The sequence below is a fragment of the Drosophila nasuta genome, chromosome X (assembly GCF_023558535.2).
Source record: "Drosophila nasuta strain 15112-1781.00 chromosome X, ASM2355853v1, whole genome shotgun sequence".
Taxonomy (NCBI): domain Eukaryota; kingdom Metazoa; phylum Arthropoda; class Insecta; order Diptera; family Drosophilidae; genus Drosophila; species Drosophila nasuta.
The window spans coordinates 31,547,841-31,560,634 of NC_083459.1; the positions used below are offsets into that span (position 1 = coordinate 31,547,841).

General features: G+C 43.4%; 4 protein-coding genes across 6 annotated transcripts; 3 read left to right on the forward strand and 1 right to left on the reverse strand.

The window, feature by feature from the left end:
• Positions 1–52: 52 nt before the first annotated feature.
• LOC132796428 (protein kish) lies at positions 53–570 on the forward strand. Its single transcript, XM_060807596.1, has 3 exons — positions 53–159; positions 220–329; positions 397–570. Exons 1-3 carry the CDS (start codon positions 157–159, stop codon positions 500–502), a joined length of 219 nt encoding a protein of 72 aa, XP_060663579.1. The 5' UTR covers positions 53–156; the 3' UTR covers positions 503–570.
• Positions 571–627: 57 nt separating this feature from the next.
• On the forward strand, positions 628–1,783 carry LOC132796424 (arginine/serine-rich coiled-coil protein 2). Of its 2 annotated transcripts, none has more exons than XM_060807592.1 (3): positions 628–796; positions 864–1,058; positions 1,121–1,783. In XM_060807592.1, the coding sequence occupies exons 2-3, from the start codon at positions 954–956 to the stop codon at positions 1,781–1,783; spliced, it is 768 nt and encodes a 255-aa protein (XP_060663575.1). In that variant the 5' UTR covers positions 628–796; positions 864–953. The 2 variants fall into 2 exon arrangements, with proteins under 2 accessions (XP_060663575.1, XP_060663574.1); XM_060807591.1 differs by having other exon boundaries at positions 643–796; positions 1,118–1,783.
• Positions 1,784–1,827: 44 nt separating this feature from the next.
• LOC132796425 (NADH dehydrogenase [ubiquinone] iron-sulfur protein 4, mitochondrial) lies at positions 1,828–2,709 on the reverse strand. Of its 2 annotated transcripts, XM_060807593.1 has the most exons (4): positions 2,631–2,709; positions 2,491–2,564; positions 2,125–2,421; positions 1,828–2,069 (listed from the first exon to the last, which is right to left on the reverse strand). In XM_060807593.1, exons 2-4 carry the CDS (start codon positions 2,538–2,540, stop codon positions 1,889–1,891), a joined length of 528 nt encoding a protein of 175 aa, XP_060663576.1. In that variant the 5' UTR covers positions 2,541–2,564; positions 2,631–2,709; the 3' UTR covers positions 1,828–1,888. The 2 variants fall into 2 exon arrangements, with proteins under 2 accessions (XP_060663576.1, XP_060663577.1); XM_060807594.1 differs by having other exon boundaries at positions 2,491–2,633.
• A 96-nt stretch (positions 2,710–2,805) lies between these two features.
• LOC132796420 (5'-3' exoribonuclease 1) lies at positions 2,806–12,770 on the forward strand. The gene is made up of 12 exons (XM_060807585.1): positions 2,806–3,066; positions 3,210–4,313; positions 4,491–4,811; positions 4,870–5,334; positions 5,673–5,941; positions 6,009–6,328; positions 7,484–8,380; positions 8,982–9,886; positions 9,946–10,755; positions 11,989–12,111; positions 12,188–12,268; positions 12,334–12,770. The coding sequence occupies exons 1-12, from the start codon at positions 2,992–2,994 to the stop codon at positions 12,400–12,402; spliced, it is 5,439 nt and encodes a 1,812-aa protein (XP_060663568.1). The 5' UTR covers positions 2,806–2,991; the 3' UTR covers positions 12,403–12,770.
• The last annotated feature ends 24 nt before the right edge of the window (positions 12,771–12,794 follow it).

Consider the following 12,794-nt stretch of genomic DNA (forward strand, 5'->3'; position numbering starts at 1 on the left):
ATGCAAATTGTAAAATTTAGCAATTGGGAATTTTTAGCTTATTGGAAATTTAAGCTTACGGTCACGCTGCTGTTTTTTGTACATTTGGTCACACCAAAGACGGCACGTCATTAGTTTAACTTGTTATTGTGTTACTTGTAAGCAAAAGACATCACAATGGTACGATCGCAAATTGCAACTTTTTGCCTATTTAACTTGCAATAATTATGTATTTTTTAGAGTGCGCTGTTCAACTTCCAAAGCTTATTGTCGGTTATTCTGCTGATGATTTGCACCTGTGCGTATTTGCGGTCTTTGTTCCCCAGTATCATTGATCGCAACAAGAAAGGGTATGCAAAACCACTTGATGAATGACCGTAATAACAAATTTAATTGCTCGCATTTTATTGTTTGCAGTTTCCTCGGTACATTTTATAAGCTGGCGCGCATTGGTGAACGCAAATCTCCTTGGGTTGGCGCCGCTTGCTTGATAATGGCATTTACCGTCTTGTTTCTAAGTTGAACATAATGAATCCGGAACTGGAAATTGGGCATCGCATAAAGTAGCATTAAGTTCAGCTAGTTTATTTGGAAATATTCAGCTAGTTTATTTGGAAATAAACATTTCTTCTTTGTTTACTAATTTATTTAATGCCTGTCGTGTCCTCTTTTTACAACTTGCAGCTTTAGTATTTTGTAGTGTGAACTTCTGCGACTGGTAAAATACCAAATTACAATTTGCCGGCTTTCGTGAATTGGAGCCTATTTACAAGAAAGAAATTATGAAATTGAATTTAATTGAAATGTATAGCTTGCGGTAAACAAATTTTATTGTGCGAATATTTTACTTTACTTATTTACGAAATTTAAATTGTTTCTTTTAGTATTTTATTTTGAGCCGGCTGGTATAGTTTAGCACTCAAGTTGCGGTCACACTGGTTCGCGCAACTAATTGTTGTTGTTCTCCAATTGAAATGTCTGCTGAGCAGGACGCACTGCGTCTGTTCATCACCCAAAGCAAAGAGCGATTGCAGCAGCTGCTCAATCGCCTACAATGGACAGAAGAAGGCGTACTAAAGGTAATTTGCATAACTAAATTGACTAACATATTAAGCCACAGCTATCTTTCTAAATGCAGCAGCATCGAGTGACAGCCAAATCCAAGGAAACTAGCGAGCAGCAGCTACCGCCCAGTTGCATGACAACACCACAGCGGAGCGTGCAACTGAGTCAAGACCAACTGCAGCAATTGCTGGGCAAGCAACACACAGAGACAACGACTATAAAAAGCGTTGATGATTTGCAGATCAATCATAGCACAGAAGAAAAGCTACTGCTCTACGAGCATGTGTTGGAGCGAACGCCACGACAACGTGAGAGCTTCGAGGAGAACACCAGCTTTGCGCAGCTAGTCGCGGAGACGAAAAGAGCACATCAAAAGCAGCGGCGTCATCGAAAGACGAAACCAACGCTGCACGAGCAGCTTCATCAGCTGGTCGAGTTGCAAATGCAGGCAATGATCAAGCAGCAACGGCAATTGCTAGACCAAGAGCAGCAGAGGCAGCTACACGCAACACATAACAATCGCAGACAACGCTCCAGATCCCGATCCCGCGATCGTTCCCGCTTCCGTGAGCATCACAAGCCACAACAGCGTAGGCAACGCAGTCGCAGCCGCAGTCGAGAGCGGCACAAGCAGCAGAAACACCACAGGAAACGTTCCCGATCTCCCTGTCACTCCCGAGCTCGTTCTCGCTCCCGATCTCGTTCTCACCGCCGTCATCACAGATCACATCATAATTGACTTGAGTGGCTTTAATAGTTAGCGACAAAAAAAAAGATATAGCATTAAAGTATTTTATAACGTGTAATTGGTTTTTGCTACTCCATCGCATCAATATCCAAAATTTTACTTGGTGGAGACACGAGTGCGTTTGTTCCAGGCAAAGTTGACGCCATAGTTCTTGACGCGTTCCTTCTTCTCCTTCAGCTCGCCGTCGACATAATAACGCCAGCCATTGCGTTCGCAATATGTGATGGCCTCCTCCTTGGAGCCAAATTGCACATTCATGTTGGACAATGGATCACCGCTGTATAAAGAAAACGATATCACATTTTGGATGTCGTTAGCGATGTTGTACTCACGTGGATGCCCAGCCCATGAGGGGATTCTCCCAGCGCTCACGGTTATCGAAATCGATTTGCCATGTGTTGATGTTATCGGTGCCGCTTTGCATCGCATTCTTTGGAGGAATATGAATGCGAACGCGACGCTCCTTCACATGTTCTTCGGGCACTCCCGAAATTGGACTGAGATTGACGGCCACAGGCACGGTAATCTTGCCGCTCAACTTGTTGCGTTGCTCCACATCCTCGGGACGGGCTAGCGCCTTATCCAGATCAATGGGTGCGATGTCCTGCGAAGACGCCCAGCGTGCAGTGCTGCATAGCAAAAAAAAAATACGAATTGGAATTTTTGCAATTGGATGCCAAATTTGCAATTACACTTACAACTGCATGGTGGGTGTAGCGCGGCATAGCACTTGACGTATTAGCGACATTGTTTTTTGCTATTTACCTGTGCGCTGCGTAGAATAATAATAAATTATTATAATCAAAATTACGTAAAATTTCGGAAGAGAGCAGCGTACGCAGAAGTTGTTGTGTTGACAGCTGTTTGATCTGGTTGACAATAAGCTAGCTGCTGCGAAAAACAGCTGTGCTGCTGGTGTTTTTTTTTTGGGTTTTAGTATTTTTCTACAAATTACAATATACGCGGAATGTTGCAGCCACGCTGCGCAAAGTGAATTTTTGGGCAAATCAAAATCCCGGTCACACTGCACATTTTGTACTGCATACAAAAACAACAAGTCCAAATTTTTCTGTTCGCAAACAAAAGAGAGGCGAACAAGTTGGGTTTCGTTGCTTGTTGCGAAATATACGTGGCAAGGACACGCGCAAAAGAGCAGCAGCAGTTTACAAGGAAAACAGCGATATTTGCACATCATCATCATGGGTGTTCCAAAGTTTTTTCGTTATATTAGCGAACGCTATCCGTGTCTCAGTGAATTGGCGCGTGAGCATAGTGTAAGTGTGAAGCGAGAGATTGGCAGAAAAGCAAGCTGCACTCGGCAGGCAACTGTGCATTGCAGTGCTCTCATTGACCGCTGGATGGCGCTGTGTGCACGCAATGAAATTTCTCCTTTTTTCTTATTTGTATTTCCTTGCAGATGCCTGAATTTGATAATCTGTATTTGGATGTGAATGGCATTGTGCACAATTGCTCGCATCCCGATGATGGGAACATACACTTCCATTTGGATCAGGCACAAATCTTTCAAGACATTTTCAACTACATGGACAAGCTGTTCTATTTGATCAAGCCACAAAAGTTATTCTTCCTTGCCATAGATGGCGTTGCACCGCGTGCCAAAATGAATCAACAACGTAGTCGGCGTTTTCGCACCGCCCGCGAAGCCGAACAACTGGAGGCCAAGGCACTGAAACGAGGCGAACAGCGAAAACACGATCGCTTTGACAGCAATTGCATTACGCCGGGCACCGAGTTCATGGACGAACTGCAGAAGGGTTTGCGCAACTTTCTTCGCATCAAAGTGTCGACAGATCCGTTGTGGAAAAAGTGCCAGGTGATTCTCAGTGGTCAAGAAGTGCCCGGCGAGGGCGAGCACAAGATCATGGACTACATACGCTACATGAAGGCGCAGCCGAATTTTGATCCCAACACACGTCACTGTCTCTACGGTCTGGATGCGGATCTCATCATTTTGGGCTTATGCACGCATGAGCTGCATTTTGTGGTGCTGCGCGAGGAGGTGAAGTTTGGCAAGAATGTGAAGCGTGGCACCTTTGACGAGACACGATTCTTTCTGCTCCACCTGGGACTGTTGCGTGAATATTTGGAGCTGGAGTTTGCCCAGCTCTCGACGCCGGAGAAGCCATTGGATGTGGCCCAGTTGATTGACGATTGGGTGCTGATGGGCTTTATGGTGGGCAACGATTTCATACCGCATCTGCCGTGTCTGCACATCTCGTCGAATGCGCTGCCGCTGCTCTACAAAGCCTACATCGAATTGCATCCGAAGCTGGGCGGGAATATCAATGAGCAGGGCAAACTGAATATGGCGCGCCTGGAGATGTTTATGCATTCGTTGAGCAAGATCGAGCTGGAGCTGTTCGAGGAGCACTACGATGATCTCAAGTATATGCACGCCAAGACCGAGGCATTCGATGTCGATGTGGAGGAGATCAAGAATGGAGGCGCCTCCAATAGCTTCAACGATGATCTCTCCGCGCTCATAGACAACAGCATGAAGGTGAGCTCTACTGCATGAATATGAAGGGGATTCCCCTTACTTTAAGTTAGTTGGTTTCTTTGTTGCTGTGTGTGAGTGTGCAAAAGAGACAGCTGCTGATATATGCAGCTGCTTGATTCATGCTAAATTGATGAGAACATCATTTGATGCGATACTAAATTGACCTTAAACTTCCAGCTCTATGAGGACGACGACGAGGATGGCGACGACGTGGACTTGAGTGATGAAGAGACGGCTATGAAGAACGAGTTTCAGAACTACAAACGCAACTATTATCGCAACAAGTTCAAGACGGAGCTGCACAGCTCGCTGATTGACGAACTGAGTCTGCAGTATGTGACGGCATTGCAGTGGATCCTTGACTATTATTATCGAGGCGTACAGTCATGGAATTGGTTCTATCCGTATCATTATGCGCCCTTCATCGGTGACCTGACCAACATACGCAATTTGAAGGTCACATTCGATTTGGGCGAACCGTTTTTGCCGTTCCAGCAGGTGAACACTCCCAACACTCCACTATCAGCTCAACTCAATTGTTGCCACTTGTTTCTAGCTACTGGCTGTGATGCCAGCCGCTAGCAGCGCTCTCTTGCCGCCAGCCTATCATCATCTGATGCTCAATGAGAACAGTCCACTGGCCGAATTCTATCCCAAGGAGTTTGAGAGCGATCTCAATGGCAAGAAGAACGAATGGGAGGCCGTTGTCCTCATACCCTTCATCGATGAGCGGCGCCTTTTGCATGCCATGCAACAGTGCGAATCCCAATTGACGGCAGCGGAACGCCAACGAAATCGTCATGGACCGATGTATCAATACGATTACAGTGAGAAATCGTTGGGTTCGTTGCCAGCTCTGGAGCCGCTGAAGGCGTTGCAGCATGTCCATGCCACCGAGTTGGCACGTTGGTCCAAAGAAGTAGAACTCAATCTGGAGCAAACGGTGTGCATTGAGCTGCCCAATGCGGCGCGTCATGTCTTCTTTCCGGGTTTTCCCACCATGAAGCATCTCGAGTTCGATGTAAGTGACAGAAATTTGTAAACTTTTGTCCGTCCGTCAGTCTGTCCGCCACTTTAAACGGATAGAACTTAGTGACTGTAAAAGTGTGATTTAAATTAACGAGTTGGTAGCATAATTTAAATTCTAGAGAATCGAATTTGTAAACTTTTGTCCGTCCGTCTGTCTGTCTGTCCGCCACTTTAAACGGATAGAACTTAGCGACTGTAAAAGTTGGATCCATATTTTCAATTCTAAGGAATCGAATTTTGTGGACGCTTGGATTATTATTGAATTACAAATACTTGCGAATTCTTTTTGTAGTCGTAAAATATCTAAGTTGTTCTTCTTTTTACTTGTAGTTTGAGATTCGTGCGGATCGCGTTCGCATCTTTGATCAGCCTTCGCGCAATCAAAGCGTTGTGCTGCTGCCGAAGTTGCGCAACTTTGAGAACAGCATCTTCAATGTGGCGAGCATGTTTCTGGAGCAGATCGTGCACATCGGCTGGCCGCATCTGATCAAAGCGAAGGTGGAACGCATTTGCACAGAGGATCAGTCCATTGATCAGCAGGGCATTAAGGCCAATGAGGCGCGACGCTTTGAAACGGATCGCACTACGCTGGAGGATCAGTTGAGTCACATTATTCTTCTTGTTCTTGTTTTAAAAGTTGTTAACGTGTTCGTTTCTATTCTGCAGTTTCTCGTCGCGCATGGGCATCAAGTTTCCCAATTACGATGTGATCCTCTATGTGCGCACTTACACCGGCAGCAACGTTGACTTCGGACCGCGTGGGAATGTCTTTATGCGTGACACCTGGAGCACAAAGCTGACGCCGTATCCCGCCCAGGGCGTTGTGGCCGACATCAAAGTGCAGAACAACATGCGCAAGCAGTTTAACAAGATCGAGCAACTGTTTCCCGCCGGCAGCACGGCCTTCTTCATCGGTTCTCCCAACTACGGCAACGAGGTCACCGTCCTCGATCCGATGCTAGTCTACTCCTGCGGTCGCTTACAGGGTAAATATAATTTATGCAAGTTGTTAGAGTCAAACAAAGCAGCATCTGTATTATTTAGTTCTAACTAAAGATGTAGCATCAATACCCGCTACCCATAAGGTAGAAGGGTGTTGATAACAGGCAGAAGGAGGCATGTCCGTCTGTCCGTCCGTCCGTCCGTCCGTCCGTCCGTCTAAATACCTAGATCTCGGAGACTTTAAGAGATAGACATATAATTTTTTCGACAGTTTCAAATGTTTTTTCTATGCTCCCGAAAATCTGCAAAAATAATAATAGCAAGCGTAACTTTGAAGCTAGTATTTTGAATGTCACCAGTCACCAATAACTAAGGTGTTAATGATTCCTGAGTATTTGATAGCGGTCGAATAAAAATTATGAAGTTATTTAAGAAATCATTTACGCCCAATGAAATCGGGTCTCAGCTTTGTTGGCTGACAGTCTGCTATATTTTGTATATTTGGAAAGTATATATATATCAATATACCAAATACAGTCTTTAGTATATTTTTAGTAATTTTCGGTATATTATTGGGTATATTTTAAGAATAATGCTGTACTGTTTAGCATCCATATAATATTTTAGTAGTTTTTTCGGTATATTATTTAGTAAATTTATTTAAGAAAAATACTGAATACTTAGTATTTTTTGCAGTATATTAATTAGTATATTTAAAGAATACCGCACAGTTCAGCCCTCAGTATATATTTCAGCATTTTGCAGAATATTTTAAAAAATACCACACAGTTTAGCCTTCAGTATATATTTTAGTATTTTTTGGGTATTTTTAAGAATAATGCGGTACTGTTTAGCATCCAGAAAGTTTTAGTAGTTTTTTCGGTATATTATTTAGTACATTTATTTAAGAAGCATTCAATATATTATTTTTTTGGTATATTAATTAGTATATTTAAAGAATACCGCACAGTTCAGCCCTCAGCATATATTTCAGTATTTTTGCAATACAATTCAAAAATAATACCACACAGTTTAGCCTTCACTATATATTTTAGTATTTTTTCGGTATATTTTAAAAATAAGAAATGGGTAGCGGGATTCTCACAGTTCAAACTAAAACTGTAGCATACTTTGAACCATTTTATCCATTGAAAGCAAGCATAATATTAAAAGCTTCTCATTCATTCCACATTCCACAGTCAGCATGCTCGTTAGTCCTGCGCCCAACTTGTTTGCCGCACAGCAGCTGCAGGATCAAAAGGATCGCGAGTTTATCAACGCGTACAGAGTGTGCCGTGAGCTGAACATGAGCAGCCGCTGCCTCGGACGCATGACTGGAACTGTTTGGGTGGTGCTGGGACCGCGACGACAGAAAATGGAGAACGTGTCGAAGCACAACATTGGACTGCAGCTGAAATTTCCACGTTTGAACGAGGAACGCGCCGATTACTGTCGTCGCGTGAACAATCAATGGTACTTCTCTGAACTGGCCATGGATCTGATAGCCGAGTATTGCGATAAATATCCCGAGGTGATCAACTACTTTAGCACGAGCAACGATCGCAGCGAGTTTGTGTTCGAGGAGGATATTTATCCCAACGATGTGGGCCAACATCACATCGAGGATCTGGCCAATTGGGTGCGTCAACAGGCGCACATGAAGTCCGATCGTGTCGCGTGCGGTACGCGCACCATTTGCAAGGAGACTGTCGAATTGTTGCTCACATCCATCGACGAAGTGCGATCGCAGCCGGCGCATAATGTCAAATTGCAGGTGAAACCTCATCTGCTAATCAAACCGAACGTCTCGCTGCCCGAGGCCTACAAGACGGGCAAAGCGATCAAGTTATTCGATCGCGTTGTCGTCGTCCAGTCCGTCTACTCGGTGCCCATGGGCTCCACGGGCACTGTGATTGCCGTGCATTTGGTCACCGATCCGAATCCCGTGCGTCTCGAGTGCGTCAATGTCACCGAGGCGATGTGCGAGGTGCTCTTCGACAAACCGATTCCCAACTGCGGCAGCATCTACGGCATTGCCGAGGAGCGCGTCTGCAAGGTGCCCGAGGGATCGCTGCTCGTGACCAGCGGGTCAATGGGTGAGTAGAGAAGAGAAGTTTAGAGTTGCTTTTACTGCTTGCTTTGACTTATGTGGAGTGTTTATACCCGCTACCCATTCTTGATTAGCATCAACAGCCGAGACGATCTAGCCATGTCCGTCTGTCCGTCTGTCCGTATGAAACACTGGATCTCAGAGACTATAAGAGATAGAGCTATAATTTTTTTTCGACAGCATTTGTTATGTTTGCACGCAGATCAAGTTTGTTTCAAATTTTTGCCACGCCTACTTCCGCCCCCGCAAATCAAAAAAAATCGAATAACAAGCGTAACTTTAGAGCTGAGCTGCTAGAGCTGGTATATGCAATAATAGCTAAAGTAGTTGTGATTCCTGAAAATTTGGCTGCGATCAGATAAAAATTGTGGAAGTAATTAAAGAAATACTTTTGGCTGACAATCTGGTATATTGTGCCGTCTATGGTATATTTAACAATATAAAATTTGGTATATTTTTAGTATATTCGTATTTTGGTATATTTTGATAAAATACCGCAATATTTTGCTTTTATTCAAAATGTGTAGCGGGTATCTCACAGCCCAGCACACTCGATTGTAACTTTCTTACTTGTTTTCTTTTGGTAGAGAACGAACGACAACAGCCTAGACAACAGCAACAACAACAACAGCAGCAGCAGCAACAACAGCAGGCGGATCAAGGGCAGCAAAACAACTGGAGACAATCGCGACAGCAGCCACAACAACAGCAACAGCAGCCGCAACAACAGCCGCAGCAACAGTCACGACAGCAACCAAAACAACAGCAGCAACAATCACAACAGCAGCAGCCGCAGCAACCACAACAACAACAGCAGCAGCAGCAACAGTCACGACAGCAACCACAACAACAGCCGCGTCAGCAGCCACAGCAACAGCAATCCCGTCATCAGCGCCAACAACAACAACAGCAGCAGCAGCAAAAACCGTATTCGGAAATGATGCGCGACAATTGGCGTGAACAGCAACTGCAGCAAAAGCAGCAGCCCGATGGTCGCTATCTGACAGCAGCTGGCTCCAAATACAATCCCATCACAATGAAGACACGCGTCGCCGATGAATTTGTGAACCCGACAGCAACGCCAGCAGCCGATCAAGATGTTGCTATCAAAACTGAAGCAGCATCGCAAAATTGGCGCACTCAGTCGAAACAGGCGCCATTGAATCAGCGTAGCACCGGCGGCGTTGAGTTGACCCAAGCAGCAGCTGTTGAGGCAGCAATTGTTGGAGCTGCCGCCGCCGCAGCAGCAGCAGCAGCAACAGCTGGCGGAGGAGGGGGAGGAGCAACAGCAGCAGCAACAATTGCTACGCCACAAGCGCAAACGCAGGCGCTCAAGTTGTTGTTGGGCCTCAAATCGAAGCAGCAACAGCAGCCGGAAGCCGCATCTCCCTTGCCACAGGCACAAGCAGCTTCTCCTCTGCATCTGCAACCACAATTTCAGTTTCCAACAATGATTCCGTCCCAGGCGCCAGCACTGCCTAGTCAAATGCCCGTAAGTTAAAGAGTTTCCCTATTCAAAAATGCGATTAATTAATGCGAAACAATTTGCAGAAATTGCCACAGCCGCCGTTGTTCTGGCAGCGTGAGGCGCAGGAGCAGCAACAGGCACGTCAGCAATCGGATCTGATCAAGACACAGCAGTGGGATCAACGGCAACAGCAACAGCAGCCGCAGAATCAACAGCAGCAACAGTTGATGGAAGCGTTGCTGAGAAAGCCAATGCAACAGCTGCAAGATCAGCAGCAACAACAGTTGAAGGAACAACAGCAGCAGCAACAATTGAAAGAGCAGCAGCAGCAACAACAACAGGAGCAGCAGGCAAAACAAGTGCAGCAACAGCAACTTCAACAACTTAAGGAACGACAGCAACAGCAAGCTCAACAATTGCAGCAACAGCAGCAACTGCAACAACTGAGGGAGCAACAACATCAACAGCAACAGCAAGCACAACAATTGCAGCAACAACAAGCTCAACAGTTGCAACAACTGCCGCAGCAACTGCAGCAATTGCTGCAACAACATCAGCAGAAACAAGCGCAGCAGCAGCAACATCAGCAATTGCCACAACCATTGCAACAGCAGCAGCAACAACATCAGCAATTGCCACAACCATTGCAACAGCTGACACAGCAGCAATTCATGCGACAAGCTGCGAACAATTTCTATCCACGTTACAACAACAATGCCAACAACTTTTATCCCACCAACAACAACGGCAACAACAGCGCCTACAACAGCAGCAACATCGGCGGCAACAACAGCAACAACAACAACAACAATCGCCGCTCTGTCACAACCATCCAGGACTTTGTGCCCATTCAGGCATATCGTCCCAAGAAAGTACAACGCGACGAACAGCCGGTAAGCTATAAACCAACCGAATAAACTTGTTATATCCGCTATATTTTAATCCATAGGGTAAGTAGAAATACTTAGTTGTGTATTGGGAAGAAAAACTTATACTTACGACGGATCTTATTTGTTTTGAATGATAATCCGGTTTATTTTATACTCAATGGTATATTGTAAATGTAGTAGTATATCAATATACCAATTATAGCTTTTGGTATATTCTTCGATATTTTTCTGTGTCAATTCGGTATATTTCAATATGAATACCGCTTTACTATAGTCATTGGTATATTTCAGTTTTTTTGTGGTTTATTTTAAGGAGAATACCACACTTATTTACTATTATTCAAAATGGGTAGCGGGTATCTCACAGTCGAGCACACTCGACTATAGCTTTCTATACCAAAAAATAGCCATTGGTATATTTTAGTATTTTTGCGGTATTGATTTGATATATTTTAAGAATAATACCGCACTGTTTTACTGTTTTTTTTTTTTTAATATTTTGAGAGTATCTCACAGTCGAGCACACTCGAAGTAGCTTTCTAAATAGCCATTAGAATATTTTAGTATTTTTGCGGTATTGATTTAATATATTTTAAGAATAATACCGCACTGTTTACTATTATTTAAAATATTTTGAGAGTATCTCACAGTCGAGCACACTCGAAGTAGCTTTCTATACCAACAAAATAGCCATTGGTATATTTTAGTATTTTTGCGGTATTGATTTGATATATTTTAAGAATAATACCGCACTGTTTTACTGTTTTTTTTTAATATTTTGAGAGTATCTCACAGTCGAGCACACTCGAAGTAGCTTTCTATACCAAAAAATAGCCATTGGTATATTTTAGTATTTTTGCGGTATTGATTTGATATATTTTAAGAATAATACCGCACTGTTTTACTGTTTTTTTTTTAATATTTTGGGAGTATCTCACAGTCGAGAACTCTCTAAGTAGCTTTCTTATTTGTTAGTTGCAAAAGATGATAGTTTAAGATATTGGGCGAGAACGCACAATTTTCCATATGCAATCGCTCGAAAGATGTCAAAGTGAGAGCGAAGGAAAAAGCGATGCGAAGCAAAAAAGCAACTACAAAGCGAGTAAACTTTCTTCCTTCAACTCGCTCAAAGCAATCACAGCAATGTAGCTCGCTTCTCGTAAGGCTCTCTGCAATCTTCTAGCTTTAACCTGTCTTAATTGCTTATTTATACCCTATGCTTCTCTTCGATTTCAGGATAAACCAGACACGACTGAGACAGCAAGAAGCACTAAAAAGGGAAGCGCATCACCAACAACAACGCAAGCGGATCAAAGCGATGCGGCAACAAATCAACTAGTCGAAACATTGAAAATATCTGTAAATATCAATTTTGCAATTGTAAATTATTGGAATTTTAATGTAATTCGAGTTTTGTTTCTTTTTTTTAATGTAGCAACCAGCGGTGACCACCGAATCCGTCCCAGTTGCAAATGCTACGGTCAAAGATGAAGCCGACGAAGCAGCTGCTAGCAAAGTAAATGAATTTTTCTGTTTAAATCGCAATTCCCTTTCTCATTGATGTCCTTTTTGTTGTTGCAGCCCAAAGTTGTAAGGAAAGCGCGTGTGCCGCGTATTCGAGCCAAGTTTGATCGCGAGTATATGCCGTAAGCATTTTGGCAAAAGACTAATAATCAGTAACAGTTAAGGACATGATGGAACAAAGCAGTTAAAAACTCTTCAATTGAATTAATCACTATTTCTGAATTGTTCACTACAATTTTTTTTCTTTTTTTTTCCTTCTCGAAAATGCATTTTTTCGAATCAACTATTAAATGATGTAGAGAATTAACTGTCTATAACGTAGTATATACATAACTGTATATATGCTTTCAAAACAAATACATATATATGAATAACAAATTACAATCCTAATACAATACAATGAATGAAAGATGAAATTTTAACAAACATATGCAACTAAAAGACGTCTTTAAGCATTAGAAAGAATTTCCGAAAGTGATCTTTCTTTAAGAAAACAAACATACAAAAGATAAAACATT

What these genes read in the sequence shown, in the direction of transcription:
- LOC132796425 (XM_060807593.1), bottom strand. Translation starts at nt 2,540, where the DNA reads ATGTCGCTAATACGTCAAGTGCTATGCCGCGCTACACCCACCATGCAG. An exon ending in GCTACACCCACCATGCAGTT is followed by an intron (nt 2,422 to 2,490) that starts GTAAGTGTAATT and finishes TTTGCTATGCAG; the next exon opens with CACTGCACGCTGGGCGTCTT. An exon ending in CTCATGGGCTGGGCATCCAC is followed by an intron (nt 2,070 to 2,124) that starts GTGAGTACAACA and finishes TTCTTTATACAG; the next exon opens with CGGTGATCCATTGTCCAACA.
- LOC132796420 (XM_060807585.1), top strand. Translation starts at nt 2,992, where the DNA reads ATGGGTGTTCCAAAGTTTTTTCGTTATATTAGCGAACGCTATCCGTGT. An exon ending in CTCCTGCGGTCGCTTACAGG is followed by an intron (nt 6,329 to 7,483) that starts GTAAATATAATT and finishes CACATTCCACAG; the next exon opens with TCAGCATGCTCGTTAGTCCT. An exon ending in TCGAAACATTGAAAATATCT is followed by an intron (nt 12,112 to 12,187) that starts GTAAATATCAAT and finishes TTTTTAATGTAG; the next exon opens with CAACCAGCGGTGACCACCGA.
- LOC132796428 (XM_060807596.1), top strand. An exon ending in ATTGATCGCAACAAGAAAGG is followed by an intron (nt 330 to 396) that starts GTATGCAAAACC and finishes TATTGTTTGCAG; the next exon opens with TTTCCTCGGTACATTTTATA.
- LOC132796424 (XM_060807591.1), top strand. Translation starts at nt 954, where the DNA reads ATGTCTGCTGAGCAGGACGCACTGCGTCTGTTCATCACCCAAAGCAAA. An exon ending in CAGAAGAAGGCGTACTAAAG is followed by an intron (nt 1,059 to 1,117) that starts GTAATTTGCATA and finishes TTCTAAATGCAG; the next exon opens with CAGCATCGAGTGACAGCCAA.